This window comes from Hyperoodon ampullatus, assembly GCF_949752795.1.
Source record: "Hyperoodon ampullatus genome assembly, chromosome: 5".
In the NCBI taxonomy this organism is placed as follows: domain Eukaryota; kingdom Metazoa; phylum Chordata; class Mammalia; order Artiodactyla; family Ziphiidae; genus Hyperoodon; species Hyperoodon ampullatus.
Genome location: NC_136918.1, coordinates 34,355,101 through 34,382,397, shown reverse-complemented (window position 1 = coordinate 34,382,397; position 27,297 = coordinate 34,355,101). Strand labels below are relative to the sequence as shown.

Sequence of the window (27,297 nt, the reverse complement as noted above, 5' to 3'; positions counted from 1 at the left end):
AAAAGGAAGGGTGCCTCCTGCAGCACTAAGGAGAATCAAGAATGGTGATTGGGCTTCCCTGGTGGCGCAGTGGTTGAGAGTCCGCCTGCCGATGCAGGGGACACGGGTTCGTGCCCCGGTCCGGGAAGATCCCACATGCCACGGAGCAGCTGGGCCCTTGAGCCATGGCCACTGAGCCTGCGCGTCCGGAGCCTGTGCTCCGCAACGGGAGAGGCCCGCATACAGCAAAAAAAAAAAAAAAAAAAAAAAAAGAATGGTGATTGTAACAGTTTGACTGTATCTGAAAGAATTGGCAAAATTGAGCAGACTTCTTTAAGAGCAAAGAATGAATTTGTTGAACTAAACACAGAAACACTACTTATATATTTATAATTATTTTCTTTTAAGAGGTTTAATTTATAAAATTATTTAAGTTATTGACAAGTTTTTGTGTTATAAAGAATTAGGGTTTTTCCTTTTTTCTTTTTGTCAGCTTATGAGGAGTGAGCAATATCATGTTAGTAAAATAATTATATTATTTTTCTGGACCTTGTGACCTTCACAGCCTCAAACAGAAATAGGAAGTCAGAAATTTAGCTGGGAGGAAAATGCCACATCAGTTAAATAAGTGTTTCCCAAAAACTTTTTTCAAGTTTAAGAAGCCACATTACTGTCATCTTTGGGCTCCAGGTTTGTCCCCCGGAAGTAGGAATCAACTACTCCTAATTCATAAAATCATAAAGTTATTGAACAGTTGATGGGAGAAATAGACTTAGGAAAAAAGTACCTTTTAACATGCTTCTTACCTGAAAAAAAAAAAAGTAAAATAATTGAAAACATCTCAGTGAAAGTGTTAGAGAAGAAGATTCTGAAATGTTCTAGAGATTAAGATGGTAATAAATGGTAGAGCTAGGGGTGAAGTCTGGCTATATCGTAGGTCTCATTTAAGATAATAGTTTTTCTCTAAATTGCATTCTTTTGGGGTATAGTTTTGAAAACTTATTGGCAGGGTATGTAATGAGCAATATTTCAAGATGAAAGAAAATATTATGAGAATTGGATAACACTTCTAAGGATGGTCTTTGTAAACTCTAAAATTGAGTTCATTTTCCAATATTATATAAAACCAGAATCCATTCTAGGCAGAAATTCACGTTCTTTCCTGTGTGAGCAAAGAGAGTCTTAAGTTGGTTGACTTTTCTGGTCTTCTCTGCATTATTTGAAAAGGAAAAATATGTAATACATTTGAATGATATGTAAAAATAAGTGAGGGGAGAAAAATTTAATTAGAAAATTACAGGAACATATGCACGTATGTATGTGTGTAAATATATATATGCCCTTTCTTATCAAGATTTAAGATTAATACTTAGTGATCTTTATTGTCATATACCTCTTCAACTAACATGTTTCACTACAGATAGCCACGTGTATTTATGGCGATTTAAATCCTTTAGATAACCTCTGTACCTATCATTATATGGCAGGTTATATAGTTTCCTTAATTGTTCTGCCAGAGCAGAACTAGGGTGCCCTTTTTTCCAGCCTTCAGTAGCATTTTTTTTCCCACTGTCCTCCAGCCTCCACTAACAGGCACTGGGAGGCCCCTTAGGGCCACTGCCTGCTGCCTCATTTTAAGCCAGTGCCAGATGTTTTAGTTTTTTGTTACACACCACTTCCAGGTACCAATTTCTGTTTTGTTTTTCAATTGCTGTATAACAGGCCGCTACAAAGCTTAGTGGCTTACAAAAAAAACCCAACGGTCATTAATTCTGAAACTTCCCTTGGGATTGGTGGTTTTCCCTTTTGCCCCCTACCCCACAAATCTAATGCCACAGATGTTGCTGTTACACAAGGGTGAAAAATAGCTGATTCTAGAACTGGGGCACAGAAGTTGCAAGATAAGCCTGGAACATCTTGCTGTGTCAGAATATAAGGAAATGCTAGGGACTTCCCTGGTGTCTCAGTGGTTAAGAATCCACCTGCCAATGCAGGGGACACGGGTTCGAGCCCTGGTCCGGGAAGATCCCATGTGCCGTGGAGCAACTAAGCCCGTGTACTGCAACTACTGAGGCTGCGCTCTAGAGCCCGTGAGCCACAACTGCTGAGCCCACATGCCACAACTACTGAAGCCCACATGCCTAGAGCCCATGCTCTGCAACAAAGAAAAGCCACTGCAATGAGAAGCCCATGCACTGCAATGAAGAGTAGCCCTTGCTCACCACAACTAGAGAAAGCCCATGCACAGCACCAAAGACCCAACACAGCCAAAAAACAAATAAATAAAAAGTTAAAAAAAAATAACGGAATATAAGGAAATGTGAAAAAAAATGAAGATGGCATATCAAACAGCTATAGGAGCTAGTTTAAAGGGGGAGATCTCCTAATCAGGTCTGGGTCATAATGGATTATAACATTGAATAAAATGAAAATCCATGAGTCTATGCAGCAAACAGGTCAATAAATCAATGTACATCTATTTTTTAAAATAGGAAGGTATAAATTAAAAACATTTTGTAGTTCAAAATGGAAAAAAGTTTCAATGTCATTTTTGTTTTTAATACATTTATTTATTTGATTTTTGTCTGTGTTGGGTCTTCGTTGCTGTGCACGGGCTTTCTCTAGTTGTGAGTGAGGGCTCTTCTTTGTTGCAGTGCACGGGCTTCTCATTGCGGTGGCCCCTCCTGTTGCAGAGCATGGGCTCTAGGCGCGCGGGCTTCAGTAGTTGTGGCACGCAGGCTCAGTAGTTGTGGCTCGCAGGCTCAGTAGTTGCGGTGCATGGGCTTAGTTGCTTTGCGGCATGTGGGATCTTCCCAGACCAGGACTCGAACCCGTGTCCCCTGCATTGGCAGGCAGATTCCTAACCACTGCGCCACCAGGGAAGCCCCCCAGTGTCATTTTTTATATACCTTAACCACTCTTATGGTTGTAACCTATCTCAGCTTTTTTTAATTATAAATACTTATCTGTGGTTTGATACACATAACAGTTTTTCCCTCAAGAGTTGGATTTGATTCATTTTATCTAACACTTACTTTTTTGGAAATAAATTATTTTCAATCCAGGTTATGCAGTATTTAAAAAAAATCATAAAGGTAAAATTGTGATTTGGTCCTTTATCAGTATATTAATTATGTTATTAGTCTTACCATAGATGAAGCTCTGTAAGATGGAGGACAGCATTCTTACTCATTTCTGATTCCGGAGTTTTTGTTTCATTCATTTATTTGGTCCTTTTTTTAAATAAATATTTTATTGAGTACCTACTATGTGCTATGTACTATGGCGCTACTAAGTGCCAACTATACAGAGTTGAACAAAACAGACATAGTTCCTACTCAGTGAATATTTGCTATATGAATCTAGAGTGATCATTCTTGTGCACCCCCCATTAATATTAAAGATTCTTTTTACTATTTTTTTAGACTTTTCTCTTTAACATATTATTTTTAAACTTAAAGTAGATCTGAGATGAGTTTAACTTTGAGGGTAACTTTTTTGTAAATTAGGAAAATAATCAGGCATTTGATTGCAAACAAAATGTCTTAAAACTTTTTCCATTGAAATATTTCTTTTAGTTAATTGAAACTTCCATGGTACATTTTTTAGGGAAAAGTTTTCTCGTATTTTTATCAGGCCAAAATAGGCTTTTTCTGCTTTGCTTAACTGAATAATACATCCAAGGGCTATGCCAGAGTGGTATAGTTGTTGGCTCATATTACTAGCATTAGCAGAAAAGATAATGGCTGGTGCAATACCAAGGCCACATTCAGGATATGATACATAGAAGTAACTTAATAGCTTAATTGCATAGTTGCTTATTATCCAGTTTGTGGCTGTTTACAATACTTGGCAAATCTCAATTGAGCTTGCAATCTGGAAAACAGCCTACAACTGACTACACTGACACAGAGATGGAAATTTAGGGGGCTTGTGTGGCAATAACTAGTCTTATCTGTATGTGTGAAAGCAAGTTTACTCTAGTGACACAGAGATACAGTAACCTCTCTGCTTATTTAACCTCACTGAAAGATAAGGAAGCTATTTTAAACATTTTAATGTAAATCTTTAAATAAATGTTTTCTACCTTTTTTGCCTTTTAAAAGTAGAGTACACTGAAAGCAATATTCTTTTTGGTGACCAAAGATCATAAATTATTGTATTGTACTCTAATATTTTATTGCAGAGTACAATACTCTGAAATTAGGGGGATGGGTGTTATTTGTTTTTGCTGTATGGCTGTCAGCCTTTTGAAGCTGGCTTTATGCGTGTGTGCCTCTTTGCATTTTACAGTATATGAAGTAATTTTCCATGCAGTGTTTGATTTGATTCTTAGAACAATTCTAAGAGGCAGTGACAAAGAGATGAAGAGAAATGGAGAGGCCCAAGATATTGACAGTGTTTGTTAATAGGATTAGATTAGGGGAAAAAAAGAAAGGTGTCAGGATGCTTCCAGAATTCTGACTTAAGCAACTGGATAGACAAAAGCATCATGTACTGAGATAGGAAATACTGGAAAAGGAATATATTTGCGAATATATAACATTGGCACTGGCATTGTGTGTGAAGTCAGCCCTCAACAGCTAAGAAGTCTTTTTTCCCTCTATGGAAAAACAAAAACTTTGGAAAAGTTTCAAAGCATTCAGTTTACATACAAACTCAGGACACTGGCTATAAATGAGAATTTCCTACATCAATTTAGTTACCAGGACAAATATGGTTAAATTTTATATCAGCCTTTATTTCCTTTGTTTGAACTTTAATGATTAATAAAATTGGAAATATCGGTCAGTGGTCTAGCTGAGCCCTTTGCTGTTTTCAACACAATTGAGATTCTGATAGTAAGAAGGAAGGAAAGAGCATAGATATTCAAAGGGCAATGAACTACATTTGTCATAAATAACATGACCTTTTAAAAAGTCCAAATATATTGGGTAATTATGTTAAATATAGAGTGCTTCAGTTAAAAGATTAAGATTGTCAGACAATAAAAAGAAAGCAAAATCTACCTATGTGCTGTTTATAAGAAACACATTCAAAGTGTAATGATCCAGAAAGGTCGAAATTAAAGAATAGGAAAAGGTACTCTGTAGAAATATTGACTGTGTTAGTTTTCTATGCTGTATAACAAGTTACACAAACTTAGCAGCTTAAGGAACTTCATGGTTTCTTTGGATCAGGAGTCTAGGCACAGTTTAGACTGGTCTGCTGCAAGGCTTCAGTCAAGGTGTTGATCAGGCCTGAGTTCTCATCTCAAGGTGTGACGGGGGAAGGATCTGCTTCCAATCTCCCTCAGGTTGTTGGCAGAATTTATTTCCTGCAACTGCAGAATTCACAGCAGCTTATTTCTTCAAATTTGGCAACAGAGATAGGACAGATCAGATAGACGGTCATAACCACGTGAAAGACATCACATTATCTTTGCAGTATTCTATTGGTTAGGAGCAAGTTAGTTACTTTTGAAGTCCCACCTACACTCAAGTGGAGGAGGGAGTATTATACAAGGGTGTAAATAGGGATCATGGGAGTCACATTAAAGTAAGTCCACCAAACCAACCAAAAGAAGAGATTTCAAAGCAAATTACAGTACTAGGAATGGAAGAAGTAACTTAAGAATTATAAAAAGTTTGATTTATCAGGAAGGTAATAATTTAAAATTTTGGGGACTTCCCTGGCGGTCCAGTGGTTAAGACTCCATGCTTCCACTGCAGGGGGCACGGATTTGCTCCCTGGTTGGGGAACTAAGATCCCACATGCCACACGGCATGGCCAAAAAAATTGATAATAATAATAATAATTTAAAATTTTGTAGGTACCTAATAACAAAAGTCCAAGATACATAAAGAAAGGGTTAAAGAATTAAAGAGAGAAATAGACAAATAGCAATAAAAATGAAAGACTAATATACCCCTCTCTCTCAGCAGTTGATAGAAAAAACTGACCAAAAAAAAATCAGTAAGGACGAGCCTTGAACAATGCACTTAAACAAATGTGACCTAGTAGACATAACTAGAACATTATGCCAATGTAGAATAAATATTCTTGTCAGACTCACATAGAATATGTATAAAAATGGACCATGTGCTGGACCGTAAAGAAAATCTAAACAAACAAAAGAGAGGATTGAAATCACATAAAGCATGTTCTTTTACCATATACAGTTGTTAGAAATCATTAACAAAAAAGATAATTAGAATATCATTATAGGTTTGGAAATTAAGGAATTCATTTCTAACAGAATGAGATGAAATCATAATGGAAATTAGGAAATATTTTCTAATTGAATATTCTAATTAAAAATGTATATATAAAGACTCATGAGATATAGCTAAGGCAGCACTTAGAGGGAATTTTATAAAAGCTTTAAGTGCATATATTTGGAAAGAAATAAGTCTAAAAATTATTGAGCTAAGCCTCCATCTCTATAAATTAGAAAAAGAACCACAACCCCTCTCCCCCAATAAAAGGAGGATCATAAAGGTAAGAACAGAAATTAACAAAATAAAAACTGTACAATGAATAGGGTTAACAAAGCCAGAATGGATACTTTGAAAACACTAATGATATTTTCAAATCTCTGATGAGGTTGCTCAAGAAAGAAATAAAGTACAAAAACCGAAGTCAGAAATGAAAATAGAGCCATCCGCACAGATGCTGTAAACATTAAAAAAAATAAAGAGGATATTATGAACAACTTTATGCTAATAAAATGGAAAATTCTGATGAAAATAGCAAACTCCTAGACTGTAATAACTGAAAACTGGTTCAAGAAGATATATATAAAACTTTAATAGTCTTATTAATATTAAAGAAATTCAGTCAATAGTGAAAAATCTTCCTTCAGGGAAAACGTAGGGCCAGGTGGCTTCACCAGTGAATTCTAAGAAGCTTTTAAAATGAAATAATTTGAAAGCTGTATAAATCCTTTCAGTCAATAGAAAAAGAGGGAATACCCCCAAACTAAATTTTGTGAGACTAATACAACCTTGATATTAAACCCTCAAAGTTAGTATGAGAAAAGAAAATGGTCCAAATTAATTCATGATCATATATGCAAATATCTTGAACCAAATGTTAACGAACTCAGTCTAGCTAATGTAAAGGATAATACATCATGACTAAATTAATTTTATCCCAGGAATACAAGATTTAATATTAGAAAGTAAATTTAATATCATACTGATAGAATAAAGTTTTAATAAGGAAAAAAATCAGTTCTACACTAATGGAATAAAGAATAGTGGAATAAAGAGTAAAATTAATTCAATATTAATGTAGTAAAAGATTAAAATCCTATGATCATCTCAATAGATGGAGAAAAAGATTGATAAATATGACATTTGTTACTGATAAAAAACTCATAGCAAACTAGGAATAGAAAGGAATTTCCTTAATCTGATAAAGAATATCTACAGAGGGCTTCCCTTGTGGCGCAGTGGTTGAGAGTCCGCCTGCCGATGCAGGGGACGCCGGTTCGTGCCCCGGTCCAGGAGGATCCCACATGCCGCGGAGCGGCTGGGCCTGTGAGCCATGGCCGCTGGGCCTGTGCGTCCGGAGCCTGTGCTCCACAACAGGAGAGGCCACAGCAGTGAGAGGCCCGCGTACCGCAAAAAAAAAAAAAAAAAAAAAAAAAAAAAAAAAAAAAAAAGAATATCTACAGAAAACCTTTGAAATTAGGAACAAGACAAGAATACCTTCAATTACTGCTTTTATTCCACATTATACTAGAGGTCCTAGCCAGCACTGTAAGGGAATTAGATGGTAGATAGATAGATAGATAGATAGGTAGGTACGTAGGTAGGTAGGTAGGTAGGTAGATACGTACGTACATTTCAGAAAGGAAGAAACAAGCTTTCATTATTCACAGAACTAGGTAATTGTGGATTTGGAGCTATCCAAATGAATCTACAGATAAATTTTATAGACTAATAAAAAGTTCTATCAAAGTTGCCAGGTACAAAATCAATATATTGAAATCAATTTTATTTCTATGAGTAACTAATGGTTAGAAAATAAAACTTGAAAAATATATATCATTTATAAAATAATAAAGACCTGAGAATAAATCAAGTAAAGATGTCATTTTTTTCCCAAATTGATGTTTGATTCAGTGCAATCTCAGTAATAAGTTCGAACAAGTGTTTTTATGAGATATAACAGGCTCATTCTAAAACTTACAAGGAAATGCAAAGGACCTAGAAAGCCAAGACACACTTGAAGAACTACAAAGAGGAAGGAATACCTCTCCTACTAGAAGTGATGTAGGAGTACATCACTCTACTAGATTTCAGGAATCATTGTAAGCTATAGTAATTAAGATTGTGTAATATTGACATAAGAATATATAAGTAATACAATGGAACAGATTAGAGAAGCCCCCAAACAGGCCCGTAGAAATGTAGGCACCTGATATATGACAGGTGTTATAGGGAAATAGTTTTGGGGGGAGGTGATGGTCTTTTCAATAACTGTCACTGGGATAAATGGGTATCCCTGTAGGAAAACATGAAATTGGCTTCCTACCTCATATCATACTAGAAAATAAATTCCTGGTAGATTAAATGTCAGAGTCTAAAACGTTTAGAAAAGAATATCTTTGTGACCTTGGAGTAGGGAAGGATTTCTTTTAAAACTGCAAATACCACTAACCATAAAGGAAAGGATTAATGAAACATTTTACTCTATTAAAATTAAAGACTTTCATCAGAAGACACCACAAAGACTGTGAAACTTCAAACTACAGAGTGGGAGAACATATTTGCAACACATATAACTGATAACAGTCTCATTCAGAATTTATAAAGATGTCCAACAAACCAAAAGACTTGAGCTGGTACTTTACAAAAAGGGAAATCTAGATGGCCAATAAACATATGAAAAGCTGTTGTACCTCATTAATAATCAGGGAAATGAAAATTAAAATCACAATGAAATGCCACTGTATAAAAATCTTTAAAACATAATAAACATTAAAACATCTCAATAACAAGTATTAGCAAGGATATGAAGCCACAAGAACTCTTTGTACATTGCTGGTAAATGTGTAAATTGGTACAACCTCTTTGGAAAACAGTTTGGCATGCTCTTTTGAAGTTGATGATACATAAATCTTATTACACAGCATTTTCTCTCCTAGTTCAGTGTGTAATTGAAATGTTCATCAGTAGTAGAATGAGTAAATAAATTGTAGCACGTTCATATAGAATAGTATGAAGACAATGACAATGAAGGAACTACTGCAGTATGCAACTACATGAATGAATCTCAAATGTTGAGAGAAGGTCACAAAAGAAAACACATAAAGTATGCTTCTACTTTTAGAAAGTTGAGAGGTGTGCTAGGCAGAATTATGCACCCCCCCCCACATTAGGATGTAGGGCTGTAGGGATTAGTCTTCATCCTAATCCCTATAACCTATGAATATGTTACACTACATGGCAAAGGGGAATTAAGGTTGCTCATCAGGTGTTCTTCAAATAGGAAGATTATCGTTGATTATTTGGGAGCAGGGGGAGGTGGGCAAATCACAGGATCCTTAAAAGTGGAAGAAGGAGGCAGAAGAGGGAGACCCACAGATGGCAGCATCAGAAGGACTCCACCTGATATTGCGGACTTGAAGATGGAGGAATGGGGCTATGAGCCAAAGAATGTGGACAGACTCTAGAAGCTGGGAAAAAGAAGAAGACAGGGGCTTACCTGGTGGCGCAGTGGTTGAGAGTCCGCCTGCCGATGCAGGGGACACGGGTTTGTGCCCCGGTCCTGGAAGATCCCACATGCCGCAGGGCGGCTAGGCCCGTGAGCCATGGCCACTGAGCCTGCGCGTCCGGAGCCTGTGCTCCGCAACGGGAGAGGCCACAACAGTGAGAGGCCTGCGTACCGCCAAAAAAAAAAAAAAAGAGATTTTCTCCTAGAAGCTCCAGAAAGAATGAAGTTCTGCTGACACTTTTTTAAAAATAAATTTATTTATTTTATTTTATTATTTATTATTGGCCTCATTGGATGTTCGTTGCTGTGTGTGGGCTTTCTCTAGTTGCGGCGAGTGGGGGCTACTCTTCATTGCGTTGCGTAGGCTTCTCATTGCGTTGGCTTCTCTTGTTGTGGAGCATGGGCTCTAGGCGCCCGGGCTTCAGTAGTTGTGGCACACAGGCTCAGTAGTTGTGGCGCACAGGCTCAGTAGTTGTGGTGCACAGGCTCAGTAGTTGTGGCACACAGGCTTAGTTGCTCCTCGGCATGTGGGATCTTCCCAGACCAGAGATCAAACTCGTGTCCCCTGAATTGGCAGGCAGATTCTTAACCACTGCATCACCAGGGAAGTCCCTAAGGAGCAGTTTGTAATTGAAATTAATTTCTTTCATGTCTTCAATTTTTAAAATCATACTAACAAAATTTAAATAGGAATTTATAAAATAATTTTTGTTGTATTTTGTATTAAATAAGTTATTTACCATGTGATTCTGTAGGAAAGTTTTTTTTAAGGGAGGGCAGCAAGCGTGGGTGACAGTTTACAGCTGCATCTTTTTTCTTTTTTTTTTTAAGCAGAGGTCTTCTTAGAAGCCCATATGATTTAAATTTATTTATTTATTTACTTATGGCTGTGTTGGGTCTTCGTTTCTGTGCGAGGGTTTTCTCTAGTTGTGGCAAGCGGGGTTCACTCTTCATCGCGGTGCGCGGGCCTCTCACTATCACGGCTTCTCTTGTTGTGGAGCACAGGCTCCAGACGCGCAGGCTCAGTAATTGTGGCTCACGGGCCCAGTTGCTCCGTGGCATGTGGGATCTTCCCAGACCAGGGCTCGAACCCGTGTCCCCTGCATTGGTAGGCAGATTCTCAACCACTGTGCCACCAGGGAAGCCCTGTAGGAAATTTTTATTTGTAAATATTTGATGCCCTCTGTTACCTGGGCTTTAACTTTTTCCTAATGAATACAGTATGGGGAGGCATTTTGGTAAGATGGTGGTCTTTCCCAACTTCAGTTACTAACTACTACTTCAGAGTGAAGCAACTCGGAGGCTCACAGGCTGGTGGGACCTGTAGGGAATATGTGAGTCTGGGGGATATACTGGGATCCAAATGAAAATAAGAGGCAAAAACCTATGGCAGTTATCAAAACTTTTGAGTTCTCAGGAAGAACTGTGCCCCAGAGGGGAAGCTTAGTTCCAGTGCATCATGGAGCTTGCTTCCACTATTTTGATGTTGAATGCCATTCACGGTACTCTAGCAGCTTGATCTGAGCTCCAAAGATGAGGCAAGCCATGAATTGGCAAAGGAAGATAATTCATTTAAAGGAACTCCAGCAGCCAGAGAGGATGAACAAGGATTACATCTAGAAGAAGTGACTTCAATGAAATAGAACTATTCAAAGAGATAGATGACAAGTTTAACAAGTAAAACAAAACAGAATGTTCCAGTAATCCCACTCCTGGGCATATATCTGGAGAAAACTCTAATTTGAAAAGATACATGCATGCACTCCAGTGTGTATAGCAACACTATTTATAATAGCCAAGACATGGAAGCAACATAAATGTCTATTGACAGATGAATGGATAAAAATGTGGTGTGTGTGTATGTATGTGTGTGTGCGTGTGTGTACACACACACACACATACACACACACAGTGGAATATTACTCGGCCGTAAAAAAGAATGAAATAATGCAGCAACATGGATGGACCTAGAGATTATCATACTAAGTGAAGTAAGACAGAGAAAGACAAATATCACATGATATCACTTATATGTGGAATCTAAAAAGTGATACAATGAACTTACTTACAAAACAGAAACAGACTCAGATGTAGAAAACAAACTTATGGTTATCAAAGGAGAAAGGAGAGGGAAGGGATAAATTAGGAGTTTGAGATTAGCAGATACGAACTACTATATATCTACTATATATATATCTTACTATATAGCACAGGGAACTATATTCAATATCCTGTAACAGACTCTAATGGAAAAGAATCTGAAAAAGTATATATATATCAAGTTTTATGAATCACTTTTCTATTCACCAGAAACTAACACAACATTGTAAATCAACTATACTTCAATTTTAAAAAACCATAAAACAAAAACTAAATTATCCTGAGATTCTCAAGAGAAACAGGGTGACATGCTTCTAATCATAGCATGAAAGAATTAAAAAGTGAGGGGAAAAACTTCTCTATATATTAATTTAGGGAGAGAATGATTACTGTTGAGACTCAGATTCATGGTTTGGAACATTAAGTGGAAGAGTATATCAAAACAAAAAAAATATAAAGAAGGAGAAGGAGCAAATGGAGGAGATGCAACAACTAAAGGTATAATAGAGGAGAATTTCTCTGGTTTAAAGAAAGATTGAAAGAACCAACTGAGTTCTGGATGGAGGGAGACAAAGAACAAGCTGCTTACAAAAGAAAAATAATCAGATATGTGCTGGACTACTCAGTGTGACACTGGAAACTAGAAGGTAGTAAAGTAACATCTACAGATTACCAAGAAAAGAATTGTGTATACCTAGCTGAAATATCATTCATTTGTTATGGTGAAAGCAAGGTACTTGCAGATGTGCAGGAATTCAGATCCCCCATCTAGGGAAGGTTAAAGGATTCTCACCAAATAATTATCAACAGAGAATTTAAGGGGCAGAAGAAGAGAGAGAACAGTAGTGAGCAAATGAATCTCACAGTGTATTTAATTAAATCTAAATGGTTAATGATAGAGTGACTGTATTTCAGCATACTACTTTGTCCTCTTCATTTTCTGAAAGTTTGCAGCTGATGGAAAAGCTTGATTTGACTCAGGTTCTGTCCCTTTGGCAAGACCATAAATGAGGTTCTGTTCAAATGGAGGGCATATACTTTCTGATTATCTTTTTGTAAAAATAACAGCCATTAATACTCATTCTGGATCCATTAATTCATTGAGAGTTGCAAAATGCTATATTCTATCATTTTTCATTTATAGCTAGAACACTTATATAAAGATGCTTCCCTTTATCTATTTGGTTACTCAGTGATACAGTTTACATAGGGAAGGCAAGGTAAATGTTTGCTTTCCGCCCCCCACCCCTTTATCACCTTACAAGGTAATGAATTGGTTCTTTATCATCTTTTGGGGAGGATAAATTCAGTAATATGTGATAGATTTCAATTCGCTGCAATTATTTTTTTTTTCGCTGCAATTATTATCTTTATTGAAGCTCAGATTATCTCATGTTTGGCCAGTGGGAGCAAAGATGGTTCCTGAGTCCTTTTGACATGACAGTGATACTTTTTTTTTTTTTTTTTGCGGTACGCGGGCCTCTCACTGTTGCGGCTTCTCCCGTTGTGGAGCACAGGCTCCGGACTTGCAGGCTCAGCGGCCATGGCTCACGGGCCTAGCCGCTCCGCGTCATGTGGGATCTTCCCAGACCGGGGCACAAACCCGTGTCCCCTGCATCGGCAGGCAGACTCTCAACCAATGTGCCACCAGGGAAGCCCAACAGTGATACTTTTTGACTGGTAAAGAAAGGGACAGTATTTTTTTTTTGTTTCATTTTGCTTCGCTTTTCTGAAAACCTCAGAATGTTGTCTGAGCTTTTGGGAAGGTGGATTTTAGGGATTCATTTGTCTTCTAGGATATTTGGTACTTAGCATGATCTGTGATGTAATTTTTAAGCTGGTATTCCTTGCAATTTATGTTACTTGCAAAAAATAATGGTTTTATTTTTTAGTATATGTAGAGACTCAAAAGGAATCAGCATTTCCCAGCAACAGGTATAGAGGCATATGTTAAAATGGTTTATTCAATCATTTAATATTTGAATATTTAATCTGGACCAGTCTCCACAATAGGAGCTCTAGGAAATTCAAACAATTATGAAACCTGCTTTTTTATTTAAAATTTCAGTAAAATTCCAAGGATTGATTTTAAACTTAATTTATTTTTTCTTTCAGATCTGTCACGAAATCGCCTCTCAGAAATTCCCATAGAAGCATGTCACTTCGTTTCTCTTGAGAATCTCAATTTATACCAAAATTGTATTCGGTATATACCAGAGGCAATTCTAAACTTGCAAGCTCTAACGTTCTTAAATATTAGGTAAGGATTTTTTTTTTTAATTTTGTGTGATCTTTTCAATTTTCCTCTTCCCTTTCACTAAAATTTACATTATCTGGGGAATTCCCTGGCGGTCCAGTGGTCAGGACTCCGTGCTTCCACTGCAGAGGGCACGGGTTCGATCCCTGGTCGGGAAACTAAGATCCCACATGCCACGTGGCCAAAAAATAAAAATAATAATTTTTAAAAATTTTACATTGTCTGTTTATATCAGCAATATCTAGACATATTCTTAGACTAAATTAGCAGTATTTTCTATATCCCTCTAGTTTCTCCCTTTGTCTTTGTAATAATTAACAACCTCTAAGAGCCATTAGCCTAATAGACTTGGAGCAGTCTTGTAGCAGTGGTTTTCCAATTACATTTTCAAATAAGCTTCATCAAATGAGAATAGTACATCTGAAATCACTTTGTTCGGTTTTTGTGATTACGTATTTTTGTGTACTAAGTTCTGAATATATAAATGCATTTATTCAACTCACCTACTCCATTTTTTCACATCTTACAAGAATTCTTTTGTTATTTTATTTCATTATAAAAGTTATAAATGTTGACTGGAAAAGATAAACAAATGTAGAAAAGTAAAGGAAATTCACCAAAATGTGTCTGAGTTATATAATTATAGGTGAACTTTTACTTTTTTGTAGGCTTTTAGTCAAATTTTTAAATGAGTTTTTCCCCCTCTCATTAAATATCCTTTGGAAATATTCTTATATGTAGTCATTTTAATGTACAGTTTATATATTTCTAAAACTCATTTTCCCTCTTGGATATTTATTCTCTCAGTTTTTTCCCATGATCAAAGTAGCACTAGTAGACAGTTTTGTATGTGAATGCCTAATTATTAGATTTTTAAAGTTTTAAAGGCTTATGATCTGTGTTAGTAAAATCATCAAAGATCTTGAAAAAGGGGGGCAATTGTTACTAAGGATTCAGATGTTAAATCTACATAAGTAAAATTTTAACTTATTTTTATCCTAATGATAGATGTGTTTTTTACTTTCAGTTCTGATTTGTATATTTTTGTATAAATAAAAATTCCTTACCTATCCTTCAGTTAATATGATATATTTGAAATCACAATCTGTCCCTTATTTCCCATAGAATTATATTTGGGTCGTTTATGTACATTTGGTTATAATAATGTAATGATGAGGGAAGTAAATTACAAACACTTTGTATATAACTCTTTGGAAGGAAGAGGAGAGGATGTTAGTTATGTACCCTATTTTAAAATCATTTTTTCCTATATAAATTTAAGTTTAATAAAATAATAATATGTTTTGTTTATATGGCACTTCATTATTTACAAAGGAGTTTTATGGTGCAAGAGTCCTGTAAGCCCTGTCTGTGATTTACAGATGAGGAATCTGTGTAATTGCAGATAAATTAAACGCTGTGCCTAAAAACACAAAAGCTGACAAGTGAGGAAATGAAGACTCGAACTCAAATCTAATATCCTGTTTGTTCCTTGCAAGACTTACCTTTGTTAGTATACTTAGTATAGAATGAGAAAGACAGCAGTTTTTTTCCTTGAGTGGTGGGCTCTGACTTCTCTTTTTCTACTTATCCATTTAGTCGAAACCAGCTGTCAACATTGCCAGTACACTTGTGTGATTTACCATTGAAAGTCTTAATTGCTAGTAATAACAAATTGGTCTCACTTCCAGAAGAAATTGGACATCTCAGACATTTAACAGAACTTGTAAGTTAATATTTCATTTTTTGATTGTTTTATATATATATATGTGTGTGTGTGTATATGTGTGTGTGTATATATATACACACACACAACATACTCTTTTGTGGTTTTGAGTTATTTTCAAGTACTGATAATGAAGTTTTACTGATTGATGAGCTCTCAAGTGCTTCAACACAGAATTAGGAAAGAACTGAAAGTACAAGTCTAATCAAAGTTTAATCAGGTTCTAATCAATATTAAGTAATTCTATGTTATTAAACTTTTGAGACATAATTTAATAAAGGGTTTGAATTTTTTAAATTAAATCTCGTTAATAGCATCAGTATTCTGATTTTTGGTTAGTGCCTATAGGGAATGGGCAGTACAAAGGTCAGGTTTACTTTTTTACCTTATAGGCTATCTTTAGAACCTAGTTCCCACTCTAAAGTGAGCTATTCTTTATATTTTCTAAGAAGCTTAACCTTCACCTACCACTTCTTGTTATTCTTGAGTGCTTTTGTTCTGGGCACGGGAATAAGACTTTTCTTATTTAATCACCACAATAACATTATGAATTGTTATCATCATATTATAGCTGAGGAAACTAGCACTCAAGATAGGTTAAGTAATTTGCCAAAGGTTCCAAAGGTTCCATAACTGAAGTAGAATTTGAAACTAGTCTACCTTAACTCCAGAACCCATGATTCCTATTTCTGAAATGGTCAAATACAATTATGTCCATTGAGATTTGGGAGTATAATTCCATGTAGGTTTATTAACAAAGATGTATGTACATCATAAACAAAAAATAAATGCAGTTGGCCTTCTGTTTTTGTAGGTTCTGCATCTGTGGATTCAACCAACTGTGAATCAAAAATATTTTTTTAAAAAATTTCCTGGGAATTCCATGGTGGTCCAGTGGTTAGGACTCTGCACTTTCACTGCCAAGGGCCCGGGTTCAATCCCTGGTCGGGGCACTGAGATCCCACAAGCCATGCAGCATGGCCAAAAAAAAGAAATAAAATTTAAAAAAAAATTTTTTTCCAGAAATCTCTAAAAAGGAAAATTTGAATTTGCCATGTGTGACAATTATTTACATAGTGTTTACATTGTATCAGGTATTATAAGTAATCTAGAGATGGTTGAAAGCATACAGGAGGATGTATGTAGGTTATACGCAAATTATGCACCATTTTGTATGACACTCGAGCATCCATGGATTTTGGTATCCTCGGAGCCAATCCCTTGGATATACTGAGGGACAACTGACTGTACACATAAAGTCTAATTGGACCACATGTTGGGTCACTTTTTTTTTTTCAGGTGGATTATGAATATAAAAGGTCACATATAACAATTCACAAATATATTAAATGTAGAGTCTAGATACTAGACCACTATTTAAACTTTGTGTTTCTACTTATTGAATCCTAAATGCTTAAGAGATAGATATGTCTCACAGAAGGTGCTTTTAGCTTTCTACGAAAGAAGTGAGTTGATACTTCAGTCATAAAAAACAGCTTGTGGCAGAGTAAAAATTAATAATTGTAATGCTCCTGATTCCCTCATGGGTCTTTCTGCAGCATCCTTATTGCTTCTTTTCCTTTTTTTTCTCCTTCATTTTTTTTTTAGTGAAAGTAAACTGCTGTCTTTCAACATACATATTTTCTGAGAGAAATATTATAAATTGCTATTCCCTTCTGGCTCAGACTCAATCTTCCTATCCTTTCGAGTTCTTTATTTATTTTTGAGGGGGGGCTGTGTTGGGTCTTTGTTGCTGCACACGGGCTTTCTCTAGTTGCAGCAAGCAGGGGCTATTCTTCATTGCGGTGCAGTCTCTTGTTGTGGAGCATGGGCTCTAGGCATGCGGGCTTCAGTAGTTGTGGGTTATGGGCTCTAGAGCACAGGCTCAGTAGTTGTGGTGCACAGGCTTAGTTGCTTCGTGGCATGTGGGATCTTCCCGGACCAGGGCTTGAACCCATGTCCCCTGCATTGGCAGGCGGATTCTTAACCAGGGATCCCTTGACTTCTTTTAGAACACTTTTAGCTTTGATACCTAGAGCACTGGGCTAAGAAGTCTAGCTTCTGATTCTACTTCAATCATGAATGGGTAGGAAAGGTAAAAATAGTATTATTTCTTTCTGAGAATATTTTGGGAAAATTTAAAAATAATGTCTGAAGCTTATTGAAGTTTTTTGTAAGCGGTCTTTTCTAATAACAAGTCTCAGTATTTTCTTTTTATTTATATATTGGAGGAATTTTAAGTGTTACTGTGGCATCTTAGAGCTTTTATTAACCTAGGCAGCTTCTTGTTGCTATGCATGGGTTTACAAATTCTGGCTGGTCTCAGAATTATGGAATCCTGAATTTATCAATCTTGGAACCTTGTAGTCAGTCTCTTTTCAGAACCAGTGGAACCAAGCTATTTGCCAAGATACCAGAAGGCCTCCCTAATATATGTATTAGAATCAGGTTGATGAGCTGCTAATAGAATAGTATCTACTTTTTCCATAGCCTTTTAGTTATGTGTACTTTATTATTTTTCCCTCATGTTCAGTTTGATAAAGAATGATTTGAGTCATCTTCAGTGCATTTTTATTTTATATTCTTGAATAGTTGAACTTGTATTTTGAGAATGGGATTTCCTTTCAAATAATTTTATTATAATTTTTATCATAGTTTTGTTTTTTCTTCTAGTTTCTTTAGAACAATATAAAATAAAAATATTGTCCTAAAGATCTGTTTTAATACCTTTTTTTTAACCTTTTCACCAACATTTTCATTTGATCTGATATTCTAGGCCTCCACATCTTAAGTCATTTAATTTTAGTTCTGCTCACAAAATTAATGTACATCTATATGCAGTGTATAGAGTCAGTCAAAAGCCTATACATTTTAGAAATTAAATGCTATTGCAAACTATGGGATTACTCTTGGACACAGAATCATAGTATTTTTTACAACAAGAGGGGTATTATCTTGTCCAACCTCATTTTACAGATAGTTTAAAGCATGCAAGTTTGTAATATTAGTACAATTCTTTACTTTGTATCTTTTTGAAATAGGATGTGAGCTGCAATGAAATTCAAACAATCCCTTCCCAAATTGGTAATTTGGAGGCCTTGCGAGACCTTAATGTAAGAAGAAATCACTTAGTACGTTTGCCTGAAGGTAAGAAATTGTGAAACAGTTTTTTTTTTGTTTGTTTTGTTTCTTGCCTTTTTATTTTAAAGATCTCTCAGACTGATGGGCACTTCAAAAATGTATAAAAGTTACAGCCAGTATTTGAGATGTAATGGTTTCTTTAATATGTGCTATCTGTTCTGTTGTGGATTTTAAAAGCTAGACTCTTCAGTGAAAAACTCCAATAACTATTGAACAGTGATTGTAATTTGAGATCCTGTTAACTGACGTAATCAATAACTCAGGGTCAGGGCACTGGAAATTTCAGTTGGCATAACTACTTAGGAGAAACATAACATGTTTTTGATAAGGGGATAGTTTAGTATAATGAAAACATTCCTGCAGTTAGCACTGACGGACTTAAAATGGACTTGATTTGAATTTAATAATTTTATCCTTCACTGGAAATGTTCAGATAGAGGCTAATTAACTGTGTGGAGGTGATGTGTAAAATGAATAATGAATGGAGTGAGAGACTGCACTAGGAGACTGGTTGTCTTAGGCTGACTATAAGTTCTGGTACATGTATTTGAATGATAAAAATGATTAAACAAATTAATTAAGTATAATTGATCAATTGTTCAAAAATATAAATTCATGAAAGAGAAAGCTATAAGAGAAAGTGAAAATGGTGAAAATCATTATTTTATTAAATCAGAATAAATATTTCTTTAATTTTATTATGTAAAATTTAATATCTAAATGAGAGCAATGAATCACCCAGCTACATCAGTCATTAGCTCATGGAAGTTCTTGTTTCAGCTATACTCCCATCCTCTTTCTCTTGCTCTGTCCTCTAGATGAGCTTGAAACAACTTCCAGAAATTCATCTATAAACATTTCAGAATGTCTGTCTAAAAGATAAGGAATCTTTAGAAGATGTTTTCATGACAGTGATTATCTAGGTTCTTCTACAAAATACAACTTCTAATGTACAGTAAATATTGAATTAACTAATGATGCTTTTGCTTCATTGTAGAATCCAGATGTTTATACCAATTTGATCCTGTATGATACTGAGTTCTAATATACTAGTGTGTGTAGCTTTGACATTTTTTGATCCCGAGTAAGCGTCTCAAAAAGTGACTTTTCCATTTCACTTTTATACATTTACTGCAACCATACTACCCAAAATCCTGCATATCTTTCCCCTCAGTAGGCTTGTCCTGTAACCTTTATACCTTTTATCTTCAGAGTCTTCCTCATTTCCTCCTGGTTCTGCCTTCTACCACCTCAGCAGTAGGAATGCAGGCCATTAGCAGTACCAACCAAAATCATGACTGACATATAACTCAAAATTTCTATCAGGATTACCCCTCTACTCAGGACCCCCCTACTGTGGTTGATCTTTAAAGGCTTACTAATGCAATAATACTGACTTAATATGAAATTAAATAATCAAAACAATTGGGGTTTTGGTGAAAATGAAAATCCAGGATTTCAGATGATGATTGCAGTCTGATAGTTTTATCATCTAATTTATTTCTCTATCTTATTTTGAATGCATATTACCAAGAAAATTGCCACACAGATAGTTTCAAATGTTTTTTTGTAGACTTATCTTGTAATCTCAGCATACTCAGTTAAACTGAGATGGCAGGAAAGCTTCATCCAACACCTACACAAGTTAGTGTGGAAGTTCATGTTCCTTGGTGATCTCTAACATATTACAGTTTGGTAGATAAAGATATTACATCTTTTGTTATATTGTCATTTTGATTTTAAATTAATTTTAATTTTTATCAAATACATTATTCAAAAAGTCAAATAGTAATAAAAAGCTTAGAATAAATAATAGCATTCTCCTGCCTCAGCCATTCCTCTCTCCAGTTTCAATGGCCAGAAGCATATACCTTCAAGTTCTTTGACTCTTTCCACTACTATTTGCTGACACATTTCTAAATGATCTGCTTTTACAGCTATTGCTGGATTTATCAACTTTGACATCTTGTTTTTATTGTTGTTTTTCTAGAGTTAGTAAGTCCTTTTTAAAAAAATTTACTTAGCTTTTTATGTACCTGTGGCTAATTCCTCCCTCTTTTTCCAGCAGCCTTATTAGTCAAACCAATCAGATTATGTATCTTTCTTTTTTTCCCCTGAATATCTCCCTCATTGAAACTTTTTTCTTTCTCTTCCAGTCTGGACTGGTTGTTCTCTGTTATTTTCTGCCTAGCTTTTCTTCTTCTTTGCTGAACTCTTATTCCTCTTATTCCTGGACTTCATGTCTTCTTTCTTACTTTTTTTTTTTAATTTCAGCTTTATTGAGGTATAACTGACAAATAATTCCTCTTTCTTACTTTACTCCCTTGTTTTGCTAGAAGGGCATCTTCTAGTAGTTTCCTGAGAACAGGTCATAGGAAAACATCTTTTGAGATTTCACTTGAAAAGAAATATCTCTATTCTGTGTTCACCATTGATTAATAATTTGGTTATAAATTCTAGGTTGGAAATTATTTTGTCAAATGATTTTCAAGTCTTTTTTCGCTTTTAGCTTTCAATTTTAAAAATTAATGGTTGAGGGACTTCCCTGGCAGTCCAGGGGTTAAAACTTAACACTGCAGGAGGCATGCGTTCAGTCCCTGGTCGGGGCACTAAGATCCCACATGCTGCATGGCACGGCCAAAAAAAAAAAAAAAAAAAAAATTTAATGGTTGAAAATTTGATGCCATTCCTAATTCCAGTCCATTGTTTGTTACCAGTTTTTTCCTCTGGAATATTTTAAGGTCTTCCCTTTTTTTTCCCTAGTGCTCTGAAGTTTTATGATGATGTGCCATAGTATGAGTTGTTTTAATTCAATAAACTAGATACTTGGTGGGCTTCTATCTAAACCAGAGATTCACATCCTTCATTCTGAGAAATTGTCTTATATCTCTTTTTTGATAATTTCCTGTCTTCTGATTTCTGTTTTCTCTTTCTAGAATTTTTGTGAATTCGATATTGGACACCTTTAATTGATCCTATGGTTTTCTTATCTTTTTTATTGTTCATTTCTTCATTTTGTTTAACCAGGTGGTAAACAGTTCCAACCATTTATACTCTAACCATTCCTCTGAATTTTTAATTTCTGCCATCTTATTTTTCATCTCTAAGAACCCTTGTTTTTCTCTGATTTTTTAAAAAAACATTCCTTTCTTGTTTCAGTAATTTGGTATTTTATCTCTCTGAAATTAGAGACATTAATTCTAGTTTTTCAAAGTTTTCTTTTATTTCCTATATATTACCTATTTTTTCAGAGCTCTTTTTTTCAATTGGCTTGCATGTTTTGATTTCTGTCTACATGTTGGAGGCTCTTCTAAATGTCTGTGGATCATGTACTGTCTGTATAGAGCTAATTAGAAATGCCAAGTATACTGGGCAGGAATTGTATAATAGTAGTTAAGCAGTAAGCTGGATATTTTAATGGGGGAAACTCCCTATCAATATCTAAAGGCCTTTTATATGGGACAATATAGTTTCTCCAGAGAAAGATGTTTTCCTTCTTCTACAGTGTTGTGTATGTTCCTAACTACTGCCAGTCAGGAGCTGGGGATGGGGTAAGGTTGGGGAGCAAAGTGCTAATGTCTGTGGTCAAGTTTGTAGACTTTTACTTAAGTCCTCCATTTTCAGCAGGGGACTCATCCTGACTTTCCATTGTGCCTGCGGTCCTTGAGTTGAGAGCCTTTCAGTTCAGCTCCTGTCATGATTGGAAAGGAGTAGTTACCTAGCTGCATGAGTTGGGATTGAAGATCTAGGCATCTAACCTGTTCTTTATACAGATTATCATGTAATCCTTGTGTTATTCACACCTTTCTGTGGTATCAGACCTAGTTTCTAAGACTTTCTGTTGTTCTATAAGGGGTCAAACAGTTTGCTTTTCATTAATATTACCATCCCTAAGCAACTAGATTTCATTTTACGCCACTTTGCTGTATATCAGTTAATCACTAAGAAAGAATGGAGGTGAATACTTATGTTAAATCCATTATATTTAGCTAGAAGCTCCTGAAAAAAATTGTCTAGCTTTGAAGTATCATTAATTGTTTATTTCTACCTTATCTCCCTGCAGAGCTAGCAGAGTTGCCTTTGATACGGTTAGACTTTTCCTGCAATAAAATTACAACAATCCCTGTTTGTTATCGGAATCTCAGGCACCTACAGATGATCACCCTAGATAATAATCCACTACAATCTCCTCCTGCACAGGTAAACCATAGTTGATTTGAAGTATGTTATGAACGTTTTTGACAAAAGATGAAGTTTAAAAGTTATAAGTTATAGGTATTTATCTTTTTTTTGGAAATTAAGTTCTTTTAAAATAAATTCACAACTTATATGTATTCTTTAGAAGCCTTGAATAACATAGGATGGAAGATAGGTAATATTCCAAAAATGTTCTTCCTTTCACTAAATTGACTTCTTTTTAATTTGAAGGAGTCTTCCTTAAAGTTTTTTTCTGATAAAATTTGAGTTATTTCTTTCTAGTAAAACTTAAATGTAGACAATGTAAATGCTAAAGACAAAATACTCAGCTTACAGAACTAAAGATCATCAATGTATTTCTCATGACCATTGTTTTTGTACTTTCCTATTTTCTAAAATCTTAAGTTCCTCGTTTAGTCAGTTTGGTCATTTGTTTATCAGTGACTGAAATGAAACTACTTAATAAGGTAGCTTTACAAATAGGTTCTAGACATTCTGTAGTCTAACAAGTGTTGACCAGCTTATATTTTTCACTGTAGCTTTCCTTACTCTGCAATTAATTGATGGTCTTGTACAAGCCTCTGTATGGCAACTGTTAAACTTTATGAGTAAACTTCATAACTATAGAAAGGTCTCATAATCCTAAAGAATTTGTGTGTTGACTGTGGGACAGAAGTCAGTAGGTAGCAACAGAAGTGTATATAACTTTTTTAATCATTTCCTGCTTTTCTCTCTTACAGGAAGTAGGATTGAAAACGTAATTGTGCATGATTGTTGGATTCCTAAAAACAAAAGTTACCAATATAATCCATGGGGAGCAATGCTTTAAATCCCTGACTATGCCTAACCAGTCAATATAAGTTTACTTGGTATTCTAACAGTGTTTATAATCATAAATTATTTATTTTATATGTTACTGAAACATTAGTGACTAGAAAACAAAAACCTACATTTATATCACTTAAATGCCTAAAGTAACAAATGATATAATGTTATAATCAGTACATTTTCAATATTACTGTATGTACTTGATAGAAATGCCTTCTATTTCCAATATATATTAAGTAAAAATGTATTTTTATTTTAAAAGGCGAGGGAACACATATATTTCAGATGAGTAATAATTTGATTGTATTTATATGTTACTTTGTTTAGATATGTATAAAAGGCAAAATCCACATATTTAAATACCTGAACATACAGGCTTGTAAGATTGCTCCAGATCTGCCAGATTATGATAGGAGACCCATGGGTTTTGGCTCCTGGTGAGTATGTTGTATTCTTTTATTATTATATTCCATCTCACAGAGAATCAAATAAACTGAACCTTTAAATTTACCTGACTCTTTGTTTGACCAAAGGGAAATATCCTATTCTGACACAATTTTTCTCAGAATGCTTATGTTAAGTAAAAGTTGATTACATAGATGTGACAAAGCATAGTCCTAAGTCAGGGTTTCTCAGCCTCAGCACTGTTGATATTTTGAACTAGATAATTCTTCGTGGTGAGGAGCTGTCCTATACATTGGAAGGTGTTTAACAGCATCCCTGGCATCTGTAGCACCTTCCAAAGTGACAAACAAAAGTGTCTCCAGTAATTGCCAAATATCCTCTGAGGGGTCCCCAGTTGAAAACTACTGGTCTAAGTGACTTGAATACTAACCTTGGCTCTCCTGTTAACTAGCTCTGCGACTTAAGGCAAGTCGTTCAAACTTTTTGGGTTTCATTTTTCCCAGAGGGAATGAAGGGCTTGGATTTGATGACCGTTAATGTCACTTCATGATCTTTTAAGTCTGGGAATTCCTCAGCTACATATAACACCTGAATTTTACAAAGTTACTTTTTGGCATTCCCAACCAATGAAACAATCTTAAGTAGCAGGTATTAAATTCAGAAGGCCTTTAAAGAGGCAAAATTGATGTCTCAGGGAAGGTGCAGTAATATTCATAGACTTTACTCAAAAGAGAACGCTTTAGGCCTTCTCTTGGAACTTGTCACATTTATGTAAAAGCACAGTCCTAACCTTCTTAGTGTCCTAGTCTAAAACGGGTTAACAAACTTCTATTTTGGTAGAGTTTCTAAAAGCAGGCATTAAAAATACAAAAATAATTTGGAGGAAAAAAAAACTGTAAAAAGCAGATGCATAGGGACTTCCCTGGTGGTCCAGTGGTTAGGACTTCGCACTTCTAGTGCAGGGGGCCTGGGTTCGATCCCTGGTCAGGGAACTAAGATCCCGCAGCTGCGTGGCGCAGCCAAAACAAAAACAAAAACAAAACGTAAAAGCAGATGCATATTCAAAAATTCAAGTAAGTGATAAACTCTGAAAGGGAGGAAGATTCTGTGTGAATGAGGCATAAGGGGGCTTCTCATTGGAGTGGTTTCTCTTGTTGCGCAGCAGGTGCTCTAGGCGCACAGGCTTCAGTAGTTGCAGTGCACGGGCTCAGCCGCAACTGGAGAAAGCCCACGCACAGCAACGAAGACCCAACACAGCCAATAGATAGATAGATAGATAGATAGATAGATAGATAAACCCTTTTAACTCTGAGAGGACTGAAAGCACATATGTGGTGTTAAGGAGGACATAAAAGGTTTTGACAGATGGTAGGGATTAGGTCTTACATACAACGTGGTAATCTAGACTCTCTTAGAGGAAGGATTTTGGCAGTGGGGTTGGATATGAGGAGACCCAGACCACTAATACCAAGAATTTAAAATTTTCTCCATTATCTCCTTTTCATTTCTTTTTCCTCCTACCTCAGTTTATTGCTTATCACATGGAACTCTTGTTTCTTATTTATAGAAGAAAGTTTTGTTTTTCCTATTTAAATATTTCTAAAAGTTTCTACTCCTGTATTCTTAAAAAAGATGTACAACAAATAAAAGTAGGTTTTCTTTTATATATACACTAATTTATTTTCTCCCTTGGAGTTAGTAATCCTTGGGAAGGAAAAGTATTCCTCTCCTGAAATAGCAGAATAGGAACATTAAACTGCTACTGTTGCCTTTGAGGTTTGTGTGTAAGACATGAATAGTGATTACTGGGTATGTGTATATGAGGGTATGCCTGAAAAAACCAAGGAGGAAGCATCATTACCTGTATGAAGAGTGAGCTTTGGTTGCGGGCTGCAGTGCTAATTGCAGAATCTATTTCTCTCTGTGACTCTATCCTTAGTTTTGAAGACTAATTAGTCTTGGCCTAATTTTTTTTTAAATATAGCAACTTCATTATTTTACTTTAAAAACATATTAAGAAATCCTGGGAAGAGACTTGTGTGTATTTGCTAAGAGATACAGGAAGGCTTGAGTCAATAGAGAAACCTTTCCTAAATGGGAAGTCTAATTAGCATAAACATGTCATGTTTCTCTAAAGGAATTAGTAATTATAGATCTAATATATTCCAATCCCTATAATAATCCCTAATTATGCTCCCTAGGTTCATCTGTCTTATGCATTTTCCATTTTTTCCAGAGTTATGTTACTTTATTTATATATATATATAAAAAACAAAAATATTTTCTTCAACTCCTCATGCACCAGCAAATGAGACATCGTACTTTCATGTCTTTCTCACTAAGGTACAGATTAGTCAGATTGCATTGTAGTTAGCAGTGCATTTATTCAAAATGCAGTCATGGAGTCAGAAGGCCTTAGTTCTAGCTCCGGATCTCTGTACTATTAGGCAGCTCACTTAACCTCTCTGAACCTTGGTTTCTTCAATGTGATCTTTACCCTGTTTATATTCTAACAGTAGCTGTGAGGATAAAATGACCTGTGTTTGAAAGTGCTTTGCTGACCATAAAGCCCTATATGAATATTAGGCATTAGAGTTATTAGCTGTCTACTGTGATCTTGGACAAATTTAGTCTAAGAGCCCTGTCTTGCTGAAGAGAATTTTTATTAATCCCGTAGCTCTTCAGGTATTCAGTACAAGTTACTGCTGTGGTAATTTCAGTCCTTAGTTGCAACTTTCTAACTACTTTTGTGTAGCATAAAAACAACACACAGTCTTTCTTAAATCACTTTATAAAGGTCACAAATGTTTTTACTCATTTTCAGATGTAAATGTTTCCAACTCCTTTAGCAATTTACACTGTTGTGATAACTTTCTTATTTTATACAATGGCACATATTTTTAAAAATAGTGATCTAAAGTGAACTATGCCTTTTTGCTGTGATGATTTTAAGCACCTT

The 27,297-nt window shown here is 35.5% G+C and overlaps 1 protein-coding gene across 1 annotated transcript in view; it reads left to right on the top strand.

The window, feature by feature from the left end:
- The window catches only part of LRCH3 (leucine rich repeats and calponin homology domain containing 3), a gene marked incomplete at both ends in the record, with an annotated part of 124,185 nt that overhangs the window by 28,738 nt on the left and 68,150 nt on the right, over nt 1-27,297 (top strand). Inside the window, 5 exon segments of the mRNA XM_079704679.1 lie at nt 13,900-14,044; nt 15,641-15,767; nt 18,809-18,914; nt 22,972-23,108; nt 24,261-24,370. Coding sequence (XP_079560805.1) covers nt 13,900-14,044; nt 15,641-15,767; nt 18,809-18,914; nt 22,972-23,108; nt 24,261-24,370 — 625 coding nt within the window.